The 11,879-nt window shown below is 66.1% G+C and overlaps 1 protein-coding gene across 1 annotated transcript in view; it reads left to right on the top strand.

Moving 5' to 3' along the window:
- Nucleotides 1–11,879, top strand: part of CD6 (CD6 molecule) — a gene marked incomplete at both ends in the record, with an annotated part of 30,523 nt that overhangs the window by 16,929 nt on the left and 1,715 nt on the right. The window contains 8 exons of the mRNA XM_080643249.1: nt 1,131–1,199; nt 2,280–2,621; nt 3,338–3,649; nt 5,063–5,365; nt 6,456–6,521; nt 7,613–7,753; nt 8,069–8,164; nt 9,722–9,844. Coding sequence (XP_080499375.1) covers nt 1,131–1,199; nt 2,280–2,621; nt 3,338–3,649; nt 5,063–5,365; nt 6,456–6,521; nt 7,613–7,753; nt 8,069–8,164; nt 9,722–9,844 — 1,452 coding nt within the window. The remainder of the gene's footprint in view (nt 1–1,130; nt 1,200–2,279; nt 2,622–3,337; nt 3,650–5,062; nt 5,366–6,455; nt 6,522–7,612; nt 7,754–8,068; nt 8,165–9,721; nt 9,845–11,879) is intronic.

The following is an 11,879-nucleotide window of genomic DNA, read 5'->3' as shown; positions in this document are numbered from 1 at the left end:
CGAGCAAGGTCAGCGAGACCCGAAGGGGCGGGGACGGCCTCGAGAGGGACGATGACCTTCCGATGCTTGAAGGGTCTCCCGGGATGGAGCCAGAGGAACAATCACCATGACCCCCCTCCCCCACCCTCTGTCTCCACTGGGGCTTCCCACTGGCCGAGCAGGACAGAGGCCGAAGGGCCCAGGAAGATGCAGATTTAGACCAAGCAGGTCGGCCTCCCAGGCCAGGGGGACGGCGCGCTGGCCGGGCACTGATCTCTGTCCCTCGGTCCCCTTCCTCACTTGTGAAGAGTGGGTGCTGACCCTTCCTCCCTGCGCGGGGACGGGAAACACACTGACAGATACAAAGACCGGCTCCCCGCCCGGACGCAGAGCGGCGTCCCCGGCTCGCAGGCCAGGCGCACCCGCTCCCCTCGGGTCTGCGACGGATCCCCAGACACACTTCCAGCCCAAATGTCCTTTCTACAAAGAACGCCATCTTCAAGCTGCTTCTTTCTTTGCTCCTCCTCACCCGAGGGACTGTTCCCATCGATTCCTAGGGAGAGTGGCAGAGAGAGGGAGGGACAGAGAAACATCGATGAGAGAAACACATCGGTGGGTTGCCTCCTGCCCGCGCCCCCCCAGGGGCCTAGGCCAGGGAGGAGCCCGTAGCCGAGGTACGTGCCCTTGACCGAATCGAACCCGGGACTCTTTGCAGGCCGACGTGCTACCCGCGGAGCCGCACCGGTTAGGGCTCAAGTGTCCTCGTATATCAGAGATCACACCCGTTTAGCCACAACCGCCTCCTAAGCTACCGCCAGCGCGTTGGGCTCTGGCAGGGAGAGTGACCGGGCTGGGCAGGGTCACACGGCGGGTGCGTGGTCTGGCCCCACGCCCGGCCCTTCCTCTCTGCTCTGCTGTGGCTCCCGAGGACGCACGCACTTACTATGTGGCGGGGCGGACGCCGGGGCTCCAAAGCGTGAGACTTTCCCTCCCCTGGGGGAGAGGGAGGCGCCCCAGGCCCAGGCCCTGTCTCTCCGCGGCCCCATCAGCCGCAGCGGCTCCAGCAAGTGCCCCTGCCCCTCGCGGCCCCGCGTCCGTGAACTCCACGCCCAGCTCCCTCACCCACCGCGGCGGCTGCTGCTTGGTTTCAGGTCACCCGTCGCCAGCGCCATCCGGCCAGCCCAGCCCCAGCCGTGCCGAGAGCCAGCCCTCGGAGCCAGGTGAGGCCCTGGTCGGCGTCCCGAGGCCTAGCAGGCGTGTCTGGGGGGGCAGGAGGGGACATGGACTTGAAGGCTGCCAGGGAGGCGCCCCAACTTCAGACCACACCCCCCTTCGCGCCCAGTGTCTGCAGGGCCTCCTCCGGTTCCTCGGAGTCCGAACCCCCATCCGGGAGGCCACTGGGAAGTCACATCCAGGGGGGCCAGGGCGCAGGGAGCATCTTAGGGGACCTGCTGAGGGGAAGCTAAAAAGCCTTGATGGGGAGGGGGTGGGTGGGGTGGGGAGGGGGTGGGTGGGGTGGGGAGGGGGGTGGGTGGGGTGGGGTGGGGAGGGGGTGGGTGGGTGGGTGGGTGGGGAGGGGCGGGGGTGGGTGGGGAGGGGAGGGGGTGGGTGGGGTGGGGAGGGGTGGGTGGGGTGGGGAGGGGGTGGGTGGGGTGGGGAGGGGGTGGGTGGGGTCGGGTGGTTCCACCAGGCGGGCCCTAGGTGAGCCCCACAGACATTTGTAAAGGACCCACTCTGTGCCAAGCTGAGCGCTAACCTGGGGGTGCAGTACTGGCGAGGCTCCCCAAGGAGGGGCTCTGGGGAAGAGAGAACCACCTCACACCCCGCCACCCCGTCACCCCGTCATTGCCCGCCCCCCCCCCCCCTTGTGCCCTGCGGGTTCCAGGTCACAGGGGCCTCCACTGCGGTCAGTACCCTCAGGACAGAGAGAGGCCTGGCGGGGGGACCCCCGGCCCCACAATATCAGGGACCTCTGAGCCCAGGCCCCTGCCCTCCCTTACACAAGGTGCCCATGAGGCAGGGGTGAGAGGGGAGGGTCTCTGGGGACTGGACCCCTGGGTCCCAGGGCCCCTTCTCCTTCACCCCTAGAGTCACCCTCAGCCCCTCCCTCTGACCTAAGGAGAAGCAGGGGTCAGGCCTAAGGGGGGGCGTGGGGATGACCAGTCCCGCCCCTGAGGCCCCGAGTTGGGTGGGTATTGTCCAGTCAGGAGGCAGGAAGGGGGGGCCCTCGCAGCCGCTGCCCCCCGCGTCCTGGCACCAGCAGGGCCTGCGGGGGCTTCAGCCGGGCCTGGTGCTTGCAGGGCAGCGGCTGGAGGTCCGCCTGGTGAACGGGAGCAACCGCTGCAGCGGGACCGTGGAGGTGCGGGCGGGAGCGTCCTGGGAGGCCCCGTGCGGGGCGCTCTGGGACCGCAGCGCCTCCGAGGCCGCGTGCCGCGCGCTGGGCTGCGGAGGGGCAGAGCGGGGGCCGGACCCGCCCACCCCGCTGCCGCTGGACCGTGCCCTGGGGAACGCCAGCGGGACCCCGAACGCCACGTGGGCCCTGGCGCCCATGGTCCTGTGCAGCAGCAGCGAGTGGCAGCTCTGCAGGGCGGAGCAGCACCTGTGCATCCGCGACGGGCAGCCGGCCCAGGTCACCTGTGCAGGTACCGCGCCCCGCCCCGCCCCCGAGCCCCGCCCCGAGCCCCGCCCCCGAGCCCCGCCCCCTGAGCCCCGCCCCGCCCCCTGAGCCCCGCCGGCCCTACCTCCCGGCCCTGCCACTGCCCTCCCTGCTGCCCCCAGCCCTGGGCACTGGGCCCAAGCTGCCCTCCGGACGTCCCTCTCCCCGCCCCCCCCCCCCCCCCCCCCCCCCCCCCCCCCCCGCCCATCGAAACACAACTGGTGCCCACACCCAAGGACACAGCTTGGTCTCACTTCCAGCTCTGAGCCTGTCCTCATCGGCCTGCAGCTCCCCCTCCCCCGCCCCGCCTCGCCCCCACTCCCCGCCAACTCCAACTGGCCCGCTTGGTCCTCAACCGACCCCGTAAGTCCCCAGTCCTCATGGTGTCTGCAGGCTTGACTCGCTGGTCCCGTCCCTCATCCCTCTCCGGACCTCTGTCTCTTTATCCCCACCCCTGACCCCAAAATACATAACTATGCCAGGTCCCCAGGGTCCCTTAGCACTGAGCTCCCAGGCCTGGGCCCTGCTCTTCAGGCCCCGCCCACAGGTCGCTCCAGGGTCCTAGCCCCTCCCACCAGCTCCACAGCCCTGCCCACAACTACCTGGCCCAGTCCCTACCACCCCACCACCCCTCCCTTCCTCTCCCTCTTCCCTGCCCTCACCCATAACCCCTTCTCCCCCCCCCCCCCCGCCCCCCTCCAGAGAACCGCGACCTGCGGCTGGTGGATGGTGGCAGCCCCTGCGCTGGCCGCGTGGAGATGCTGGAGCACGGCCAGTGGGGGTCTCTGTGTGACGACACGTGGGACCTGGAGGATGCCCACGTGGTGTGCAGGCAGCTGAGCTGCGGCTGGGCCATCCAGGCCCTGCCCGGCTTGCACTTCGCCCCGGGCCGAGGACCCATCCACCGGGACCAGGTGAACTGCTCTGGAGCCGAGGCCTACCTGTGGGACTGCCCAGGGCAGCCTGGAGAGCGCTACTGTGGCCACAAGGAGGACGCCGGCGTGGTGTGCTCAGGTCAGTGGGTGACGTCTCTGAACCCCGGTCCTCCACCAACACTTACTGCAGACCTGCTGGGCGCCAGGCCCGGAGTTCGCGCGGGAGAGATCGTCCCTGTCCTTGCATGGTCCCTGTCCAGGAGGGGAGATGAGACCAGACCAGCATGACCCCGGGCAATGGTGGTAAACGCCCCCAGAGAGAAAGCCAGGGGAAGCTTCGAGGCAGCGGGCAACCCGGAGCCGGAGGGATGAACCCACCCACATCTCGGGGTGAGGCTCTTCCTGAGTGGGAGGCAGCCACCTGGTTCGGAGCAGCACGGGAAGACGGAGGCAGGGAGGCCCCGAGGAGGCTGCTGGCAGTCCAGATGAGGCCATGAGGTTCTGGTCCAGCCAACGCTTCTCTGTAACGTGTACAGGAACTGGGGGGAAAGGGGGTCTCGTTCAATGTAGATTCTGACTCTGTGGTTCTGGGATGCGACTTGAGATTCTGCATTTTTTAAAAAAAATATATTTTATTGATTTTTTACAGAGAGGAAGGGAGAGGGAGAGAGAGCTAGAAACATCGATGAGAGAGAAACATCCATCAGCTGCCTCCTGCACACCCCCCACTGGGGATGTGCCCGCCACCAAGGTACATGCCCTTGACCGGAATCGAACCCAGGACCCCTCGGTCCGCAGGCCGACGCTCTATCCACTGAGCCACACCGGTTAGGGCCAGAGATTCTGCATGTTTAACAAGACTCCGTAACCAAACCCAGGTTCAGCTGCCTGTTTCCATAAAAGCCAAACTCGCGAGACAGGTGCTGGCGAGAAGGAAATGGGTTTATTCAAGTGCCGGCCACCTGAGAAGCTGGGGGACTCTTGTCGCAAAGCCCATCCTAACATCTTGGTGCGGGCAGAGGGTTCATCAGGAGGGAGAGGGAAGGCAGAAGCAGGAGAGCAGGAGGGGGCGGGGCTGTGGACAGGCAGGCAGTGTCCTTGCTGGTCCCAACATGGATGTTCATGGTCAGCAGCCTCGAGCTGGCCATCTGGTTTTCTGAGGCCTTGAGGTCAGATGGCTCCATGGGTTCCTTCAGGAACTGAAGCTGCTGATGGGTAAATTGTACGGACAAACCTTTCACATGCAGACTCCAGTGTTGATGGGAAAACCAGGTTGGAGCCACCAGCTGGGTTTAACATTTGCTAGGATGATGGAAGTAGAGCGTAGTTGTTGCCCGTTACAATCCAGGCAGCGCCGATGCTGCGGTCCATGGACCACACTGTGAGCAGCAAAGACGTAGGAGCTGGCGCGACGGGGCCGAGGAGGGGGGCTTGCAGATGCTGGCGGTGTCTGTTTCAGTGGTGGGTCTGGCTGGTGGGGCTTTGGGCCCAAAGGATCCTGACCTGACTCTTCCCCCCGCCCCCCACCCCTCGCCCCGCTCACTCCCCACAGAGCACCAGTCCCTGCACCTGACCGGGGGCACGGACCGCTGTGAGGGGCAGGTGGAGGTGCACTTCCGCGGGGTCTGGAACACGGTGTGTGACAGCGAGTGGTACACATCGGAGGCCCAGGTGCTCTGCCGGGCCTTGGGCTGTGGCACCGTGGTCGCAACACCCCGGGGGCTGCCCCACTCCCTGTCGGGCCGGATGTACTACTCGTGCCGGGGAGACGAGCCCACCCTCTCGGACTGTTCCTGGCGGTTCAACAACTCCAACCTGTGCAGCCAGTCCAAGGCAGCCAGGGTCCTCTGCTCAGGTACCTGCCCCCCGCCCCCCCCCCTGCCCAGGTGTGGACCAGGAATTCCACCTGAATCCGCAGCCTGAGACCTTGCCGCCTGAGTCCCGCAGGTGGACCAGGTCGGGAATGATACGTCCTGGCATTCGAGGGACCCCCCCGCCCTACAGGCCCCGCAGACGCTGCTAGGCAACCAGGGCGTCTCTGCCACACATCCTCCACGCAGCCCCAGGACCGTGAACCGAACCTTACGGAGCGTTTTCTGTGCTGGTCGGTGGTTCCTGGGGCCTGGGGTTGGCTCAGGAGATGAGAGCGACTGGCCACCCAGGGCTGGTGATCATAGCGAAACCCTATCAGGAGACACAGGTGGTAGGAACCGCACGGACAGGGCCTGGAGCCTGACCCTGCGCCCGGCCTCGCCCAGCCCTGGGTCTGTCTTATTTTGGCGCAAAGCCACACACCCCCACGCAGGACCTGGGTCCTAGTGACCTTCAACGCCCGCGAGGCGGCACCGAGAGGCCGCGCCGTCGCTGTTGTATGCGCCGTGACGGACAGAGGGCTGCCCAGTGCTCCCCTGACGTGTCGTCAGTTGCGGTGACTGACGCCATCCCCCGATTTCAGGGGTGTTAAGGTGAACAGGCGAGAGCGTTAGACCTGAGGAAACACGCCTTCGGCTTCCGTTTCAGGCCACGTGGATCTGACGCCAGCCACGCCCCGGGCTGGGAAATCCCGGAGCACCCCCCGGGACTTTGGGGTCCTGCCCTCCCTTACCTGCCAAGTGCTTATGATAATGACGAGTGTCAGCGTCCCCGCTCCTGAGGCCCCCCTCCCCCCAGGAGCAAACCCGGCCGAATGGGAAAGGGTTTCGTGGTCTGCAGCGGGTTGCACAGAAGGGAGAGCGCATTCTGTTATTAGGCCCACATTCTAACCAAGGGACGCGCCCAGCATGCAATCCATGATGTTCTCCTTAGTGTGTGTGTGTGTGTGTGACGGTTTCCTTAGCCACATGCCCCGCTGGGACCGTGCCCCTGTTCCAGGTCACTTGTCTGTCGGGGCACACAGTAGGTGCTCAGTAACACGTGCCAAGCGAATGCGTGGTGCTTCCCGACAGGTTCCCGGAAGATGCTCAATGGGTCCACGTCTGACCTTCTCACAAGCGCACAGCCAGCCACCGTAGGTGAGTGTCTCAGAGGCTGGGGGACATAGGTGCACGTGTGTGTACATGTGTGTGTATGTATGGACGCATGTGTGTCTGCACGGATGGGGCCTGATCGAGGCTTGTCCCCACCTCCAGACACTGGGCTTTCCTCCCCAGGCCCTTGGGCCCCCTCCCCCCACCCCCCGCCTCGTCAGCTCCCCGAATCCTGCTGCTTTGCGGGCAGGAGTCCACGCCCCACGCCCCCGTGAGCTCTGGCGGGCAGGAGAGCCGAGCGGGTCTGACACGGCCAGATGGCGGGGGCGCGAGGCGGACAGCCAGCGCGTTTATGGTGTCCCGGGCGCCGGCCCAGCGCTTGGCCGTCCTTGCTTCCCAGCCTTTCACCCTCGCAGCAGCAGCCGCCCGGGGAGGCCGCGTCCTGACCCTTCCGCGGGGGGAGGAGGCCAGGCTCGGGGGGTGAGAGGGCAGCCAGCCAGGGGGGCTGGATGTGCATCCACGCTGGGCCAGTTGCCAGCGGCGTGTAGCGTGGCCGGCTCCGGGCCGACTCCCGAGCGGGAGCCCCGGCGGGCCGTGCCGTGTGCGGTGTGTGCGGCGGCGGCGGCAGCTCCTAGGCCCTCTGAGCGCAGAGCCCTTGGCGAGGGCGCAGGAGGGGGAGGAGGGCAGGACCCTATGTTGCTGGGGGCCCCAGGGATGCATCTGTGTGAAGCATGTAGCATAGCGTGGGGGGCGGTGCCCCGGCGGCTGTCTGGGCGCCGGCTGCTGTGTGATGAGTTAGTCCAGCCTGGAGCCCGCATGCCCACCATCGAGAGTCAGATCCCCCGGCAGGGCCTCGGGCCCCCAGTCCCCACCATCCCTCAGCCGAGCGGCCCCGCTCAGAGTTGGGCTGAGGGGACTGGTTGGTGGCCCCACCGGACAGAGGCCCGGCAGCCTGGGACCCTGGTCACGCAGCGGGCGCTCGGGAGCAGCTGAGCAGAGAGCTCGGGGGCGGGGCCAGGAGGAAGCGCCACCCTTTAAAAGGGAAGAGGAGCGCAGGCAGGACGGGGAGGCGAGGAGCCGGCGAGGAGAAGCCGACGTCCCTCCTCTTTCTGCCTGACCGGGGCTGTCGCTTCCAGAGCCGGCGGGGACGGTGCCGGCGGAGGACTGGACGCCCCGGGAGCTGGTGCTCCTCATTCCCTGTGTCGTTCTGGGAGCCCTCCTGCTGGGCGCGCTCATCAGCATCCTGGTCCTCCTCTTGCGGGTGAAAGGGAAATACGGTGGGTGCGGCGCCCCGGGAGCTGCAGGGAAGGCCCGGGCCCGGGGTGCAGCCTGCTCGGGGGGAGGGGAGCTTAGGGGACCCCAGCAGGAGTAGCAATGATTCAGCCCTGGACTTGGGAGAACCCCTTGATGGGAAGGATTTTCCCAGCATGCCCACAGAAGTGGACCGATGTGGCCCCAGGGGAGGACCAGACCGTGTATGTGTGTGTGCCTTGTCTGGGGGGGGGGGGGGGCGGGCTGGAGGGGGATGGACAGAGCCAGGCAGACTGGAAGGGAACCAGCAATGACTTGCAGGGTCTCCGCCCCTCCCTTAGCCCTCCCTGTTGCCGTGACACCCCAACACCGGCCCGCCGCCCCAGCAGGGGTCAATAGCTACCAGGAGGTCCCCAGCACCATCCCCAAAGAAGAAGGTAGGGTGCGACGCCCCTGGGGTGGGGAGGCTGGGGCGGCAGGAAGGGCACCAGGCAGGGCCCCAGCCAGGAGGAGGCCTGCGCCAGCCTCGCCGGGCCTGGACGGGGGAGCGGGTGGCGCCGTCATTCTAGACCAGCCGTGGGCAAACTACGGCCCGCGGGCCGGATCCTGCTGTTCTATCCGGTTCTCTTGCTCTCCCCTCCGCTCCTTTACTTTGAATTTATATCAGTTCACACAAACACTCCATCCATGCTTTTGTTCCGCCCTCCGGTCCAGTGTAAGAACCCATGGTGGCCCTCGAGTCAAAAAGTTTGCCCACCCCTGGCTAGGCTTCTGAGTTTGGGACCAACATAGGACCTTGCTCTCCCGGGAAACCTCCGCTCTGCTGATTGGCTAGCAGGTGGCGATGTCATTTCCTCTTCTTAAAAAAATGTTTATGCTTTTACTGATGTCAGAGCGGAAGGGAGAGGGAGATAGAAACATCCATGATGAGAGAGCATCAGGGATTGGCTGCTTCCTGCTCGCCCCCCCCCCCCCCATTGGGGATCGAGCCCGCAGGCCTGGCATGTGCCCTTGACCGGAATCGAACCCGGGACCCTTGAATCTACAGGCTGACGCTCTACCCACTGAGCCACACCAGCCAGGGCTGCATTTCCTCTCTCGGTGGCTTGTCCACTCAGCCTCCCCGCGGGCCCCGCCACGATTCTCCTGGGACATGGTTCCATTCCGGGGTTTCCGAAGGCAAACACTTGGACCGCTCGCCCATGCCCTCTGACATACGAGTCATACCGCTTGGAGCTCTGCTCACAGAGCTGGAGTCTGATCACATTGCGTCGTGACTATTGAGTCGTCTTTGTTCGAAAAGCATGCGAGCTCAGCCAGGGCTAATGTGCTCTGCAGGACCGTGTATCTGAGAAGAGACTGTGAATGCAGATCCTGAGCAGGGCTGGGCTCGGAGCAGCCGCTCACCGAGCATGATGGGCTAGGGCCGTGGTCGGCAAACCGCGGCTCGCGAGCCACATGCGGCTCTTTGGCCCCTGGAGTGTGGCTCTTCCACAAAATACCACGGCCTGGGCGAGTCTATTTTGAAGAAGTGGCGTTAGAAGAAGTTTAAGTTTAAAAAATGTGGCTCTCCAAAGAAATGTCCATCGTTGTCCTGTTGATATTTGGCTCTGTGGACGAATGAGTTTGCCAGCCACTGGTCTAGGGCCAAGGTGAGGACCTCCGTGCCTCAGTTTCCTCGGCTGTACAATGGGCCACCGATGGGCCCTTCCTCCCGAAGCTGTGTGAGGGTTCAGAGAGGGCATATTTGTAAGCGCCAGGACGGCGCCGGGCGGGCAGGGCTGCCATGTGAACGCTCGGCACCTGGGCGTCACCGAGGTCCGTGTGTGCCATGGTGGAAACAGCTGGGAAAACCCAGGCTGTGGTCTTGTAGCTGACGGGCTGCCTGGCGCCCTCCCTGCCTCTCTGTCTCCCGCATCTACGCTGTCTGCCGCCTCTCCCTGCGCCCTCCGCCCACCGCGTGGCCATGGCCCCCCACTCTGTTCTCTCCCCAGCTCCCAAGCTGCCCATCCAGGTCCAGGCCCCGCCCCCCGCGGACTCGGACTCCGGCTCCGACTCAGACTATGAGCACTATGACTTCAGCGCCCAGCCTCCCGTGGCCCTGACCACCTTCTACAGTGAGTGCCTGGCCAGCGCCCCGGGGCCCTCTGGCCCGAGCCAGGGAGAGGCCCGGCTGCCTGGGGGCCTCCAGCACGTCCCACGGGATGACCCCTGCACAGCTAGCGGGGAGCCCCCTTGTGGCCCACCGGCTTCACTGTCGGAGGCCCCACACGGAAGGGTTCAAAGTGCTTGTGGCTCTGGAGGCATCGCCACGCTCCAGGCATGGCCTCCCCCCTCCTTCCCGCCCACGCTCGCCTCTGGCCGCGCAGGGCCTTAAGGCCTGTCCTTCGCCACTCACCCGAGGTGGCTGTGTCTGTGCGACACGAGGGAGTCAGGGGAGACCCCGTCCAGTCGGCTTCCTGCACGCTCACACGCTCTTTCTGTGCCCCGTCCTCTCCAGCAGCCTCCCCCACCCCCACCTCCACCTTGAGCCCAGCCCCACCTGCTCTCCCGCTCCTCCGGCTCTCCGCTCTGCCTTCCGGGGTAGCAGGGCCCAGGCAAAGCTGGGGGGCTGACCGAGAGCAGAGGATCCCGCACCCACTGTGGAATCCCTGGGAGTCCGTGGCAAATTCCTGAGCCCTGCCCGCAGCTGCTCTATCAGTTAGGGTGACAGCTGGCTGTGTGTGACAGAGACCCCAAGTGACAGTGGCCTCAGGCATCGGCCCAGGGCCCAGGCTCCTTCCCTCTTGTTGCTCTGCAGTCCCTAAGGTGTTGCCCTCGTCCACGTGGTCCAGAATGGCTCACCACCACGCCCGCATCCCAGCCAGCGGGAAAGGGGGTCGGAAGGTGGGGCGTGCCCTCCCCTTACGGCCGGAGATGCCCACGTGGCTCCCGCTCAGGGTTCGCCAGCCGGAACTTGACCCACCAGCTGCAAGAGAGGCAGGGAGACGGAGCCTCTGTCCGAGGCCGCTGTGTGTCCAGATAAAGGCAGAGGGTCTCCCACGACAGGAGGGAAGTGGATTTGGGGGACGCCAGGGCCTCAGGGATGCAAATGGTCCCACTTCTTCAGGCACCTGTGCTGGTGTTGGGAGCTGAGAGCCGGGAGGCCAGGAGTCAGGGGTGCCAGGCTCGAAAGAGCCGAATGCACGTTCAGACACTGCGTCCGTGAGCTCCTGTGGGCCTGCCTCCCCTGGCTCTGGAGGAGGGTGCCGGGGCCTGTGGCGGGTCCTCTGGGCGCCCCTCCAGGGCCGTGTCTGGCGTCTCCTGCCCAGATCTGCCCGCCCGCGGGGAAGGCCCCGCCTCGAGGTTCTCTGAGGTAGCGGGAGGGGCACCGGGGCAAGGGGTACAGCACGAGGGCTTCTGGCCAGAAGCAGCCTGTCCCCGCCCTGGTGTCCTGGACCAGGACGTGAGCCCGGACGGTCCCTCCGTGCCCTGGGGTAGTCCTCCCGCGGGTCCAGCCTCAGCCTCCTCCGGGCTCAGGGGACAAGGAGATGGAGCCTCGGCCCGCCTCCAGGCTCAGGGGACAAGGAGATGGAGCCTCGGCCTCCTCCGGGCTCAGGGGACCAGGAGATGGAGCCTCGGCCTCCTCCAGGCTCAGGGGACAAGGAGATGGAGCCTTGGCCCGCCTCCAGGCTCAGGGGACAAGGAGATGGAGCCTCGGCCTCCTCCAGGCTCAGGGGACCAGGAGATGGAGCCTCGGCCCGCCTCCAGGCTCAGGGGACAAGGAGATGGAGCCTCGGCCTCCTCCAGGCTCAGGGGACCAGGAGATGGAGCCTCGGCCTCCTCCAGGCTCAGGGGACCAGGAGATGGAGCCTCGGCCTCCTCCAGGCTCAGGGGACCAGGAGATGGAGCCTCGGCCTCCTCCAGGCTCAGGGGACCAGGAGATGGAGCCTCGGCCCGCCTCCAGGCTCAGGGGACCAGGAGATGGAGCCTTGGCCCGCCTCCAGGCTCAGGGGACCAGGAGATGGAGCCTTGGCCCGCCTCCAGGCTCAGGGGACCAGGAGATGGAGCCTCGGCCTCCTCCAGGCTCAGGGGACAAGGAGATGGAGCCTTGGCCCGCCTCCAGGCTCAGGGGACCAGGAGATGGAGCCTTGGCCTGCCTCCAGGCTCAGG

Source organism: Plecotus auritus, assembly GCF_963455305.1.
Source record: "Plecotus auritus genome assembly, chromosome: 9".
Classification (NCBI taxonomy): domain Eukaryota; kingdom Metazoa; phylum Chordata; class Mammalia; order Chiroptera; family Vespertilionidae; genus Plecotus; species Plecotus auritus.
The sequence above is the reverse complement of the archived record's forward strand: the minus strand, read 5'-3'. Positions and strand labels throughout refer to the sequence as shown.